The 15,815-nt window shown below is 41.9% G+C and overlaps 1 protein-coding gene across 1 annotated transcript in view; it reads right to left on the reverse strand.

Moving 5' to 3' along the window:
• The window catches only part of UVRAG (UV radiation resistance associated), a 107,732-nt gene that overhangs the window by 30,446 nt on the left and 61,471 nt on the right, over positions 1-15,815 (reverse strand). The window contains exon 12 of the mRNA XM_075592687.1: positions 15,639-15,804. Within this exon, the coding sequence (XP_075448802.1) occupies positions 15,639-15,804 (166 nt within the window). The remainder of the gene's footprint in view (positions 1-15,638; positions 15,805-15,815) is intronic.

Genomic DNA, 15,815 nt, shown 5'->3' on the forward strand with positions numbered 1-15,815 from the left:
GTTCTTCTATATTGATTTAAGAGTAACTGCCCAGTCAATCATATTCTAGGAACTACATTGCACAAAATGCTGTGCAAGAACTGAATTAAGTAGCCCTGAACAAGTGATCTATTACACTAGATTACAGGAGAACAGATCGATCGGCATCTTGGCTAATCACTTGTCAGTGCGCAGATTGTATTGATTCACATATTGAATGGGAAAAAATATATTTTATTTTTATTAAACCGGCAGCTTTAACTGCAGCTTTAATACTGTTACTTGGAGCTGAATAATCAGAGCTTTTAGCATAAAAAGCTAAGTACACATCAACTATTATATGAACTTTGTGTGACCAACTGCATTTTCAATTATGGTTTCCTTTAGTTGATTGGACCATAGCCTCTCTGTAATACAGCTGGACCACGCAAGTCATCAAGGAGAGAAGACAATTTCCTAGACAAATGAACTTTGTTAGCATCATGGGACCTTCACCCTTTTTATTTATTTTACATCTGGTGATTTTTTTACACTAATACTGTTTTGTGCTATGCCCTGAACGCTGATCATTAATAGCTCATATAAGATTTCCATCTCCGTAAATAAGTTACTCTACCAAGAACCATTAGACAATATTTATCAAGACAAGTGGATTAGTGTAATATACACAAAGGAGATCATTCGTTATTCTTAATAAATTATAAAAATGTTAAACAGTCCATTATGTTTCCATTCATTTCACAATGTGCACATTTGAATTGAAATAAAGTATCTAATATAAAACACATACATTTTCTATTACTCAATAACAGTTTGTAAAAATGTTCTCCTTGGTGACAATACTGGATTGCACATGCACAGCCCATCCACATTGGTTGTGTAAACATTACTGAAGCTGTACAGAAGACCTCATGTGTGCCATTTTTTTTTTTAATAATGCAGACAATAGATTTGAGGGAAATTTGAAAAGAAAAGCAACCAAAAAGCATATTTCACCATATATGTTCATTTGTAGAAAAGTTTATTTTTGTTACCCAGACTTGTGATCTGAATCTTTAGATCAAGGGCGTTGAACGGTCTGATTAGATTTCATTGTACAACATCCGTACCATAAATATTCAAAATATAAAACAGTGGAACGTCTGAATGATAGATGGCAGCACCCCCTCCCCCCCCATCTCTCTATTTCTCTCTTACCCCCCTTCATATCACCTCTTCCCACACTTAATATCCGCCAACCCTCACTCTTACTGGGTGAGGCAGGATCCAGAAACAGGGCAGGCAAATTACGGAAACGGGTTAGGCAGCAGGAGAGCGTTGGCGTGGGGGAGGGGCCTGTGCTGCCTGTTCCATTTGACTGCAGCAGGATCCCACATGAAGGCTAACTGGGTACTGCTATCGGCCAGGCAAGCCTTGCGAGAATCCCTGCCGTGGGAGCAGCACGGAAGAGGCAGCACAACCGCCTCCCACATGCCAGCTCTCGCCTCATGTGTCAGTACCATCGATCCTGATCATCGGGCCGGACAGATGAGTGAGGTGGGCCGCGGCCTTGTTTGACAGCCCTGCTTTAATTAAGAAGTGATGCTAATGATTAATTCAGGAAATCCTATTAATTTAAATGTGGTATATAGCAAAGACCAAAAAAAAAAAAAAAAGCGATGTATTTTAGAAATCTTAAAATTGTTTCACTTAGATTTACTTTCAAGTACAACAAAGATCAATGATTTGAACCGTTCGTAACCTTCTTAAAAAAAAAAAAAAAAATATCCACCTGCAGACATTGAAAGTATTGCCAATCTTGAACACGAGATAAAATTGACATCTTGAGGCCCACAAAAACCCTATTCAAAAATAGCACAAAATAAAAATATTCACGACTGTCAACAGATGGAGAGAAAATCTGCCACGAGTTGCAAGTTACATGGAGCAGATAGAAATATCAAATGCCGACATTGGCCAACAGTTTTATAGACTTGCTTCTTCCTGCCAAAAGGTGTATATAAACCATCACCAAGAAGCACACTTTCTATGTATCTTTTTATTGAAGAGATTTTCCTTTTGCAGAACAGGGGAAAATAGAAGTTTGCGCATCAAGGACACACTACAATCCTCACAGACCAGAAGGACACGGCAAGTATACAATACTACAATACTAATGCAATCCCTACTTACCAAGTGAAGAACGTACAGAAGTCAAAGCAAAAATAAAAAACTAACGGAGAAAGAAATGCAATTAACCTCAAATTAAGTGCTATACTATACAATCTGAACGGAAAAGAAATACAAACAAAGAAATATAGGATACAATGACTCCATATTAACTGTTAACCATTACCATATGACTAATGCAGACACCCCTGCAACAACCCATGATAGGTTTTACTTCATTTATATTCCTCATCTTTTTCATCAGTACCCATTCTGTATCCTCAAATATGTTTAATGAAGAGGTAGTGTGTGTCTAGGTACACTTCACATTTAAAAAACAAGCCTATTTGATTCCTATTCAAGGCATCTTTTCCATCGAAGGGGAAAACAGACAGCATTTCTGAATTTAACGGATTAATAGAGGGGGGGGGAGAGATTTTATCCAATTTTTAGAATTAATTTATTGACCAATGTCATTATTAAAATAGCTTAAGTGGGCGCTGGCCTATTCAGAGCCATTTCCCATTCTTGAAAAAGTTCCAAATAGTACAGCTGAACCCTGTTATAAAGCGGTGCTCGGGGCCACATAATGAGACTGCGTTATAACCGGAATCGTGAAATAGCTGCCACGATCAGCGAGGACTTACCCAGCATCTGCAGCTCTCTCCTCTACCTGCACGAGGCTTTCAATTTAACTTTCGAGCACAGAGGAGGGTCACATGACCCTTCTCTGACCAATAACAGCCCAACAGCTAATACATTTCATATAATACACTTGCAACATGCTCCATTTTCTGTCTAGCTCGCAAGTAGGACAACAAATAAGAATTTGGGAAATTATACTTGGATTTAAATCTATCAAATGATTTTACTGCCTTCAATATTTTACCCACAATATTTTTAATTTATCTTAGACCTTTCTGCTCCTATAATTGAAAAAAAAAAATACATTATCTTCTCCAGGAGAAAGATCAGGAGTGTTTCTAAATGGGAAATATATTGTTATTTGGACTTTCCCTTTGTCAGAACTAAATGAGTGTTTCCTTATTGAAAATCGCTAAGTAAGTCAGCCATGTTAATAGCTGGGGAGTAGTAAAGCACACCAAAATGACTTCAGGGATGAAGGTGCCTGTCTGCACTGAAACGTTGGATGCTACCATCACTTCTTTAAGTCATTAAATGACCTTTGTTACCTTTCGACTTCTCATTTTTTCATGATCTTCTTCCTAGCCCGAGTACTTTGTCTTAGCACCCATTTTTTTTTAATTCCTTGAGGTCCCAATTAGGGGCATCCGAGGTGGCCATGTCCTAAAACCGCTTCTTCCTACTATAATCCCCACACTCACACACATATTTAACTCCTCCTGGTACCTTTCTCTCCTCCCTCAAACATGCAACAGTTATACCATTGCTCAAAAACAGCTTGGCCCTGTCTTTCTAACTATCGTCCTGTCTTCCTCATGCCTTTTGCCTCTAAACTCCTTGAACGTCTTGTTTGGTGCTTGATGAAGGGGGTTTCTCCCAAAACGTTACGCTTTTATTTTTGTTTTGCTGTAAATACTATGCATCTTTTTTGAAACCACAACTTATTCCATGAAATATTTGAGTGCAGAGATTATAGTCTTTTGTAATTATATGGAAAGCATTGTGTGGGGATAACTGCCTATCAACAGACCTGCACCGTGGAAGCGATCACAAGAGAAGAGTGATTCAATGGGCGAGTGCAGTATTATTTGACAGAGGACTTTACAATCTAATAGGGAGTGGGCTAGCAATAAAGCTAGTATACTTAAGGCGCCAAAAAACAAACTATAAGCTCATTCGGACACAAACTCACGGTCCCCATAAATTCTACTATGTACAGGACAACAACATCAATTAGTTTAATTACTACTGAAGGAAGCCACAATCTGTATATTAACAAACAATTGGTTAACTGAGGAAGAAGTTCATAGGTGGCTTGATAAAATGAAAGTAAATAAGGCACATGGCCACGATGGCATACATCCAAGAGTTTTTAAGGAGCCAAGTTCAGTGAAAGCCAAACCGTTACATTTAATATTCAAGGACTCCATTTCCACAGACACAGTACCACAATATTGGCATAAAGCAGACGTGGTGCTTACAGTTAAAAAAGGGAGCTAGATCACAACCGGGAAATTACAGACCTGTAAGCCGGACATCAATAGTGGGGAAGCTACTTGAAGGTTTAGTACGGGACAATAATCAGGAATACCTAATGAACAACAAAATTATTAGCAATAGTCAACATGGATCTATGAAAGAGAATGCAAAAAGGTAAGTGAAATCAAATAACAGTCTTTTAAATTGATAATAGCAATGTCTGATACATATAAGTATAGATGCAGGGAGAGGGGAGAAAAACCAAGGGGTTAAGCAAGGTATAAGAAGCTCTCTACTTACAGAGAGGTTGGATTCCCACCAGGCTGTGGAACCCCCTGAGAAGTTTCCCCTTACCCCCGTCTCCTTCCAAATTAAGTGGTGTAGAGCTGCACGCTCACAAGGTGTCACCACTAATCCATTCCTCCCGCAACAATGGTGAAACCGGTGGTGTCCTCCGATCTAGGCAGCAACAGAAACAAAAAAATGATCGAGTGGACTACCGCTTGCTATGAAAAGAAGTTGGGGAACTCACCAGATATGAAGGTTAAAAAAGTCTTTAATGAAAACTACATAAAATGACAAAACTCCTCCTCCCACGTTTCACGCCCACTATCGTGCTTTTCAAGGAGTGTGGGAGGAGGAGTTTTGTCATTTTATGTAGTTTTCATTAAAGACTTCTTTAACCTTCATATCTGGTGAGTTCCCCAACTTCTTTTCATAGCAAGCGGTAGTCCACTTGATCATTTTTTGTTTCTGGATTTATGAAAGATAGGTCGTGCCAAACTAACTTTATTAGTTTCTTCAAGTAGGTAAGTAGGACTTTAGACCAAGGTAATGCAGTTGATGTGGTCTACTTAGATTTTGCAAAGGCTTTTGATACGGTTCCACACAAGGTGCAAAATAATAAGGAAAATGGGCTGACTAAAAATATTTGCAGCTGGACTGAAAACGCTCTGTCTGTCATTCACCAAGTTGTCGTAAATGAAACCTTTTCATGTTGGGCTAAAGTTGTGAGTAGAGTACCTCAAGGATCGGTGTGACGATGGGGAGGATTTGGCCCGGGATTAAAGGGGTTACACCCCAATTGGCCACCCTCTAACCTCACCAGGGAGACAAGGGGTTAACTGGGCTGAGGCCCAGACGTGTGATTTAACCCTTGTCATCACCTGAAAATGTATATTCCCTGTTCCCCCATGTTTTATTGTTAATCATTGTCTGCATAACGCACACTGGGATCCATCCGGGAGCACAAGGGTTAATAGTGGTATAGTGATTATAGCCCTTTGTGTAACTTTCCCGCCTTTTCAGGCACCATTTTGCAGGTTCCCATAGGCCGCCATTAGGGCTCAATGCTTTCTAATGGTGAATCTTGCTGTGGAGTCCTGTTCCTGAGAAGACCAGCAGATGGTGTCCGAGAGGGAGAGCGGTGGTTTCCCATTGAAAGTCAATGGGCTCATTGACTTCAATGGAGAAATCCTCGAGAGAGCTTTCCAGGAACAAGTTGGCAGCCGTCCAAACCGCTTAACCGCAAAGCGGATACATTTTCAATAGGAGAGCTTTGATCACTTACAAGTCAAGTTCAACGACAAGTGGCGTGGGAATAAACAGTTCTAGGGCACCTAGGAATACAATTCTTTCTGTACCTAGTTCCTAGACCTCCCCCCACTCGACCACAACCGGGTCCCCGTATCCTGGACCCCCGATAAGGGTCGAACCGAGAAGGGCGAGCCGCGCCATAGGTTCCAATGGCGGCGGCAGAAACAGCTCGAGAAAACGACTAAGTGTGAAAAGCTGAATTTTGGTATTCCATAGCTCCGGTTCCGGAGGGCCCAGCGGATCGGGGTTTGGGGTGTCTATAGCCACTGCTCCGGCATCGCTGCAGAACCACCCTTGACTCGCTTGGACCAACCCGACGGAGTATGGGACCCCCTTGAAGGTTCAGGACTTTTCCCATAGACTCCAATGGCGGCCAAAACCCATTGACCGGCTACGGCGGAAAACTCCCATTGACTTCAACGGCGGCATCGCCCCGTTGAAAGTCTATGGCGGGGATTCCCATAGCCGCCAACGGCGGCGGTTTGCAAATTGAAAGTCTATGGCGACGAGGCCCGTTGTTTTCAATGGGGATTTAGTGAAAAACCGTGATTTAATTTACAGCGGAGTTTTATGTATTAAAAATGTGCAACGGTTTTAAGTGTATTTGTGTATCTCCGGTTTCCCAGGTCGTAGCAGGTCGCAAATTGGACCCTAGGGTGTCCCAGTTCCGGCATTGAGAACTGGGAAGTTTGGACCTGTTGGACCCAAAGGAACCGGATATTTTACTATGTTCATGTTTTATCCAACATACTGTGTTTCAAGGTATGGGTAAAACCCAGAGAAAATTCCTTTGCATACCAGGGTAGCATATGGCCTGAAAGCGACCCAATGTCTAGGACTTAAGTATGTTTCAAAGGATTTTGTCACCTCTACTGTTTGCAGGAGGGTGGAGACTACTCAAACCAGAGCAGTCTTCAAGTGTTCCAGTTCACACCTCACAACAAAGAATTTGCTGCCAGGTACTCCGTTTGGTAGACTAGCTGGCATTCCTGAGGTAGAGGAGGGGTTATAGAAATGAGACCCCAGAGCTCTACTGCGCATGTCCCAACAAGCAGGGGGGCATGGATCAAAATGTGTTCCCAGGTTAGTGAGTGGCTGGAGGTAATTGAAAACCAATCACCTGTACTTAAGGTTAAGGATAGGGCCACAAAATGTATATAATCTGTGGTCAACCCCTTATCCAGTGTTCAGTCTGTTCTATACCATCTTGATTGCTGAGAGAAACGCTATGCAATGTCTTCATGCCAGAGGTCTTTCATGTCTTTGATGTCTTGATGACTATGAAGAGTGCTGTATGAACTGCCAGTCCAGATATGACTGCTTCATCATTTCCATTTTAAGTAAGTGTCTATATTTTGCCTGTTATTTGTACATTTTTGTGTGTTCACCTTTATCAAGGAATAAATTATATTTTATCATATCTAAGTCTTGTCCCAGTTCAGACCCAGTTATAAATATATATTATCTTTTATATATTTATGTGTGTAACGTACAGCCTGCCACAAAGTCACCGTGACAATCGGTACTGGGACCCTGCTTTTTATCTTGTTTACTAATGACCTTGAGGTTGGCATAGAGAGCAAAGTGTCCATAGTAAAATCAGAGCAGGATGTAATTTATCTCCAGAAGGACTTGGATGGACTGGAAACGTGGGAAGGTAAATGGCAGATTAGGTTTAACACAAAGAAATGGAAGATTATACATTTGGGAAACAAGAATATACAGGGGGGGAAACAATTGAACCCTTGATCTAAAAGGATTTAGGAGTGCTTGTAGGCAGCATGCTTAGCAATAATGCCCAATATCATGCAGTAGCTGCAAAGGCAAATAAGATCTTATCTTGCATTAAAAGGAGTATGGATGGAAGGGAAGTATAATGATGCCACTGTATAAAGCACTGTAAGACCACACCTTGAATATGGAATACAGTTTTGGGCACCACCAATTAAAAAATACATTATGGAACTAACAAAAGTGCACAGAAAGGCCACCAAATTAATAAAGGGGATGGAAAATCTGATTTATGAGGCGAGCTAATTTAGATTTGTTTACATGAGGAAAAAAATGCATGTAAGAGGGGATATGATAACTATAAACAAATATATTCAGGGACAATATAAGGAGCTTTCAAAAGAACTATTCATCCCAAGGGCAGAACAAACAGCATGCGGTCATCCCTGAAGGTTGGAGGAAAGGAGATCATCAGCAAGAAAGGAAAGGGCTATTTACAGTAAGGGCAGTTAAAATGTGGAATTCATTACCCGTGGAGACTGTGATGGCAGATACAATTAATACCTTAAAAAAAAAGTTAGACATCTTTTTAGAAAGGAAAGGTATACAGAGATATACCAAATACGTAAACATGGGAAGGCTGTTGATATAGGGAGAAATCTGATTGCTATTATTTGTTGTCAGGAAGGAATGTAATTCTCCCGTTATGAGACATCGTTGGATGATATTTCACTGGGTTGTTTTTTTGTGCGTTTATTTTTTTTTTTTTCCTTCCTCTGGATCAATATACAGTACTGTAAATACAAATATAGGATCTGTCATCTAAATGTAGCATAGGTTGAACATATCTTTTTCAGCCTCATCTAATATGTAACTATGTTACCATGTACTGTAGATTTATTTAGCCAATTTATTTTGAACGTATATACACAAAGCTTTTAACCGAACCCTTCGTATGGTTACCCCTGCCCAGAAGATACAACTGCTGCAGTTAAGTGCCGGTTACCTGTGTGTCCTGGGACCTCCAGTTTATAAAATCTGGTGATAAGAAACAGGTTTCTAGAGAATGATTCCAGGTGTTATACGTCACGGTTTGGTAAAATAAGTGGCAGCGTCACCAGGACAGGGCCCTACAATGCCTATTGTGCAATAAAATTATTTTATTCCCGTAAATATTTTCCATTATTTGGAAAAAAAACCCACTTCCTATTGGAAGTACTGGTTTGACATCAAGTACTTGAAGCAATTAGACCAGGGGTAGCCAACTCCAGTCCTCAAGGGCCACCAACAGGTCAGGTTTTCAGTATATGCCTGCTTCAGCAAAGGTGCCTCAATCAACGACTGCACCATCTGTGCTGAAGCAGTGATATACTTAAAACCTGACCTATTGGTAGCCCTTGAGGATTGGCGTTGGCTACCCCGGAATTAGACTGGTCAATACCAACAACTTTTTCTATCTCTGACCTGTCAGTTGGGGCCGACCTCGGACTAGTACTTACAGTACAAGCTATCGGAACCTCATTTTATTTTATAGTCTCATATTTGTTATTGGACTAATCTTTACCTGTTTAACATCACAACACAGCTTAAATATTTGAGGGTTTCACAATAAATCTCCACAGGACTCTTGAGTTTGTCAGACATTTACTGTTAAGTTAAGCTAGAAGGATCTGGGCACCATAAATTTTACTTTCGATTTTAAGTTTACACTTACGAGTCTAAAGTATGAACATCTTTATTGCAAAACCGTGATTTATGAACTAGTCTTTCTTCCAGCCCCCCTCCTGAAGAGATCAGTCACATATGCGCTCATATGCCTACATAGTAGAGACTGCTTTTTACAGCACGTATAGCAGTCACCTGCCTTCAATATACTCTATTTAAAAGTTTTTGCAAGCAATTGTTTGATTTTTAACGGCTCGCAGCTGCTTTTAATTTTGCATGAAACATATGGCTTAAATCCTTTATTTCTGCAGTAATCAGTAATTTGCAGGTCTACCAGACACCAATGAAGAAACTATTGTTTGGTTTAAAATATTTATCATCTGCAACTCGCACTAAAAGCATATGAATGTTAATTTTTTTTGCAAACCTTGGGACATCAAAGGTTGATAGATATGTCTTATTTTGTCTAGGAGCGACTGAGCCAGACTGTTACGGGTCGTCGACCCACTTACCCACTTTTAAGTGAAAACCGAGGCATCTGCTTGTGAAAACGTGATTTTCACACAATCATAACAGATCAATAAAAAAATTAAGTTTTGTACTCACTTCTGGTCCCCATTTATACCAAGTTAGAAGAAATATTCAAGTGTTTGGAGGAATGTAAACAAGGTTTTAATAAAAATGTATAGCTTTGTGCCAGAAGTATATATCTTTATACTATATTTGTGAAAGCACTGTATGCCTGTCTGCATGGCCTCTGTCCCTAGGGGAAATCTCATTGGTCCCTTGGCCCGCCCGCCCCCGCACACCTCTCATTGGCCTGAGGCGGAGTGACGGGCCAAAGGACACACAACACACACACACACAGTGTTAGCAGCACATCTCCCGGTCTCTTACCCGCCGGTCCCGGAGGCTCCGCCTCTTCCTCCCCGAACATCAGGCTGAAATCCAAGTCATCGTGACCCGCGCGCAACTCTTCCACTCCCCGTGTCTCCCTGTTTCCCGCGCTTTCACCCCCCCCCCCCCCCGGCGCCGCTACAGTCAGCGGGGGAGCGGAGCGAGCGCCCGGGACACAGCGGGGGACTCTCACCTCCCCACGGCTCTCACCACACATAGGCCACTCCCTCACCCGGCGCTCTCGCTCACCCCCCCCCCCCCCACCCACACACACAGAGCACGCACTGTGCATCTCTCCCCTCACACAGGTCGCTCCTCCGGCTGTCTCCGCCTCTCCCCGCGAAAGGCACAGCACCTCCTCACCGGAGCGTCTCAGCCTCTCCGCTGAGGAGCCCGAGGTTGAGGAGGAGGGCGGCCGGTACCCGTAGGAACAAGGTGAATAAACGCAGGGGAATGGGTTATTTACCGCGTCCAAGACTCACCCTGCCCTTTGCCCCCCCTACCCTCCCTGCCCTTTGTCCCCCCTCCCCCTCCTCCCTGCCCTTTGCCCCCCCCGCCCTTCCACTCCATGCCCCCTGCCCTTCCACTCCATGCCCCCTGCCCTTCCACGCCGGGTATATCAGCTAGTATATATATATATAAACCCAAACTTCTAACACAAAAGCAAAAAGTGCCAGATATTTTATTTTGTGATTAATACAAGCTGGCTGGTTATTTAACCAGAGGAAACATGTAATCGGGTATATGTTACACATGGATTGAAAATAATGCACGCCTGATTGTATTGTTTATAGTAAAATTATTTTATCTAAAGCCTATAATCTAGTGTGTAGTTGCTATAATATTCCTGTATATGAACCAATAAACGAGTTATGTCCAATTCCACACTATACCCCGATTCTATACACTTGTTATAATTGTACTTCCAGCTTCAAGTATGTTAAGAAAAAAAAACCTGTCCCTTTAAGATAAATAACAATGTGTTAGAAGTACTGTACTGAACCGTTAAACCCCAACCTTTCCGCTTGGGGCCCTAGCTGTGGGGTCCGTATACAGCAGCAGAGGGGCTCAACAAGGTGGTGAATGGGGATGTTGGGTCCAACTTCCGGTGTGACCCAAATTCCATGTTAGGACCACCTGGGTGAGCCACCGCCGTCGCACCACAGGTAGGGCGCCGGGGAGCAGGTGTGCAGAGAGGGGGGCAGGAGAAATATGTCAGAACGCTGTTCGGGCTCCTAAAATAAGTGCCACGGCAGTGTTCCAGCGCGTGGAGGATGGGCCCCGGTGCAGCCAAAGCAGCTGCTCATATAGTAGTCCTGCCACTGAACATAAATATATTTTACTCTTTCTATCCTGTGACGGAATAAGATTACTGTAAAGGTGCAATTCCCCCATAGATGGTTTTGTTTTTATGTAAATGTTGTACCAAAGGGGTTCAAAGCCTGCAGTAGTGTTCACACGACAACCTCTGCTGCTTATTCTAACTTGCTCTTCCCTACCACACAGCACAGAGCTGTTTTCCGTGCAGACTTCAAAGAGATTATCAGAGTAACGGACATCACTGGACTTCTCAAAGAAGCTCTGTACAAAACAAAGTGGGAGAGGCTTTGTAGCCCTGGTGAGTTAGGACTCATTTGTTAGGAATAAAATAAATATAGATGTGGCGTGATAGAAGTTCCCCCTGCACGTTCCTTGGAGTGGGTAGACTGTTGCAAAGCGCGATCACCGCCCATCGCAGAGGGAATTTCCCAGAAGGATTAATACAGCGGGAATCCCTGCTTCTGAATGTGGGGCACCCGCAGCATTAATCCTACCGGGCCGCTATCAGCCTGTAAGAGCTGCGCAGAGAGATCAGAGAGCAGTCCCTCTCTGTGTCTCTCCATGCAGATCTTACAGCAGATAGCGCTATTTCTATTTCAAGCACATAGGGTTGAAGCAGGGGATCTCCAGAGCTAAAACACATTCAATTCAGGTTTGGGGAGCCCATGTACCCAGAGGCACAGGCCTCCATATCGGTATCTGTGGCTGTTTACCATTTTAAACTTGTAGGAAATACCGGCACCCCATATGAAGGCTTGTACTTTGAAAAACAGGGGGGTCCCCGGACCTGAAATGGATGCGGTTCAGCTCCGGAGACTCCCTGCTTCAATCCTATGTACTAAAAATACAAATTGCGTGATCAACTGTAAGTTTTGCGGGGAGACAGAGTGAGCGCTTCTCTCTGCGCAGCTCAGACTGGTGGTGGCCCAGTAGGAGTAACGCTGTGGGAGTCCCATTCAGAAGCAGGAAGCCCCACTGCATTAATCCCTTCGGAGAAGCGAGTTTACTGGGTTTTTGGACGCGGGGAAGCTGCAATCGGGCCGCAGTCAGGCTCCGTTCATCAGCAGTTTCCTTGAAGCACATAGTTAAAAACATTAAATGAAACAATGAATATGAAATAACATGTCTTGTGATTTTGCCGGAATACTAGTTCAAATGTCCTGGAAAAATGTCAAATGAAAGTCTTATTGGCGCACAGAGATATATTTGTCTAAAAGAGCTGCTACTCAGAGCCAAGTCAAACATAATAGTTTTAATACAAACAGGGGCTCTGAAGCTGGATTCTATACATATCTAGCCATTTTGAGATTAATTCATCGTTTTGGGGAAAGACTTTCCTGTTTTGACGAAATGCACATGTTTTATTCTTAGTTTGCAAGGAGACAAAAATGACGCATCGAAGACAAGTTTTATGGTAAAAAAGCATTATACAGGCATACCCCGCTTTAAGGACACTCACTTTAAGTATACTAGCGAGTAAGGACATATCGCACAATAGGCAAACGGCAGCTCGCGCATGCGCCTGTCAGCACGTCCTGAACAGCAATACCGGCTCCCTACCTGTACCGAAGCTGTGCGCAAGTGGGGAGACTATAGAGCCTGTTACAAATGCGTTATTTATATCAGTTATGCACGTATATGACGATTGCAGTACAGTACATGCATCGATTAGTGGGGAAAAGGTAGGGCTTCACTTTAAGTACATTTTTGCTTTACATACATGCTCTGGTCCCATTGCGTACATTAATGCGGGGTATGCCTGTACATAGAACAATTTTCAGTGGAAACCAGGAAATTCATTGCTCAATGAAGATATTAACCCAACAAATTAAAAAAATCATTCACTGGGCTTCTAAAATGTTATGTTTAATCGTAAATAGTCACAGCCATATACAAAATCCAATGATACTTTTTCATATCTATGCAGCATTTGAAAAGATTGAATAATGTTTGAAATACGTGTTCATTTTGATTAATTATTTTAAAATTTCATATTTCATTTAACCAAACCGATTGCCTGTAAACTCGAATTCTCTTTAAATCAAATAATTGAAATGCTTGCATATATCACGCATCATTCTTCTCTGAAAACATGTCACCCTGAGCTGATTAGGAGAAGTATTTTTGTTGTATATACTTTAGTATGATGGACCAACTTCCTACCTTTCCTTCTTAGCTCTCACTCAAACCAAAATCGCATCTTAAGTTTTTGCAAGGTTTCAACAAAATCGGGAATTGTTTAAGGAATACAGCGAGGTGTGTTTTCCCCCTGTAAGTTTAACGACCAGTCCCCCATCACTCGAAACTTCTGCATATCTCCCATGATGGTTCACGCTTTATTACAGTAATTTAACAAAGTGCTGAACTGTGAAACTAGCACTAGAGAAATCTTTACATATTAAAGCTATTCCCAAATCGTTGAAACTGAAGCCATTCTCATAGTTTGGCCGACATGCTGTACGGTTTGTAACTTTCTTTTGGAGACTGCATTTCATCTCTGGAAATAGTAATGTGAGGTATTGTTTACAAGCTCCCTAATATAACTGCATGTGTATTTAGATGCCTGATGATCTTCAAATCACCAGTACCTTGCATATGCTACGAATTACTTAATTTTGAAGGTATTTATGTGTACAGTATTGCATATCTTAAAGAAGCAGTCATTAGCGCTGTAGCACACTTGATGTGTAAAATCGGGCCTGAACTACTGGCAAAAACGCATAGAGCCGTTCCTCAACCAACTTTAAGGTGGAGAACCAACTTGCACCCGAGGCAGTTGATTGCGGCCGAGTGAGTGCACCTATTTTCCTACCGAACCCAACAAACCTTAACATGGCCAAGCATTGTAATACAAAATGTGGTAAACACAACTGGAGCTTCAGGAATAACAGCCATGGATGTTTGTTTGGTATCGAGCAACTTGCTAAATAAAAAAAAATATTTTATTGAAATTTTTAATTTGCCTATGAACGGTTTGGCAGTTCATTCCTCATAAGTGTGAATATGCTACAGTAATTTTCATCCTTAATAAACCTTCCTTTTCACTGATTAAACCTAACAGGAAATACTAGAAAATATTGACAATAAAAAATGGTTAGATGTTCTACGTATAGGAGTGCTTTACGGCCAAAGAATAGGTTTTCGGTAACCATATAAAACTTTGCAACTGTATGTTTACCAACCGGTTGGTTATGAATCAAAACCACCATTAGAAAAATCAGCATCCTGCATGTCAAACCTGTTTTCCTGCACACTCCACGCCATTTCCTTGATAGCTTCTCTTTTCATTTCTACATCGTTCCATTAATGTCTGGCACATACTACTGTATAAAGGACTACGAGTGTGCTGCTGGTTACCCATTAAACAGCCAGTGGAAACGTTATGTTGAAGCTCTGCATACAAACAGTGGTGTTAAACTTTTGACCGACCCCCAAAACAGATCACCATAAGAGAGAGACTATAACAGTAATATTAAGAAACTGTGCAAGCACGAACCAGCAAGGGATGGGTTAAAGTGTAATTGCAAAATAGGGTCCGTTTGAAGATCAGCAAAATATCTTATCAAGATACAGGCAAACACGTGCAGGCAAGAACTGTGCAAGGTCTATGGACAATTGACCTTTCCGAAGATAAAAAGACTTTTGCAACAATTACCTTGACTAACTCAAATATGCTATGCACATCAGAGACCATCTATTCCACTATACAAGGCCTGTCCAAATCCAGTCTTTGAGGGCCACAAACAGGCCAGGTTTTCAGGATATCCCTACTTCAGCACAGCTGGCTCAATTAGTGGCTCAGTATGCCACAAATTGAGCCAGCTGTGCTGAAGTAGGGATATCCTGAAAACCTGGCCTGCACTATAGAAATCCACAGAAAAGAGATACGAGGAAAGTGTTGACAAGTGTTGGAAAGTTCTTCCACACAACAACCTACCTATAGAAATGACCATCCTTATCCAAATTTCACAATCATATTTTGCATCCACAGAAAGACAGAAGCAAAAACACGGAAGGCAGCTATTCTACTCTGTGCTGTTACTCACATAACTGTGGGTAACCAGCAAAATAAGCAACACTGGCAAAATGATTTAACGGGTAACATTTGCTTGACATTGGTTTATGCTAGACTACAAAGGATGGGTACTGCCAATGAGAACTGAATAAGACCTACTTACTCTCTCTCCTTCTCGGTCAACTTGTCATTAATATTGTCTTTGATTGCAGATCTAGAGCCTTTGTGAAGTAAGGGATACCGCAGCGGGACTTGTAGGAAGAAGGCAATCATTGAGACCAGGTGAGCAGTGTAACCCAAGGCAACCGCAACACTGCCATCATCCTTTGCTGTAAAAAAA

Source organism: Ascaphus truei, chromosome 3 (assembly GCF_040206685.1).
Source record: "Ascaphus truei isolate aAscTru1 chromosome 3, aAscTru1.hap1, whole genome shotgun sequence".
Taxonomy (NCBI): Eukaryota; Metazoa; Chordata; class Amphibia; order Anura; family Ascaphidae; genus Ascaphus; species Ascaphus truei.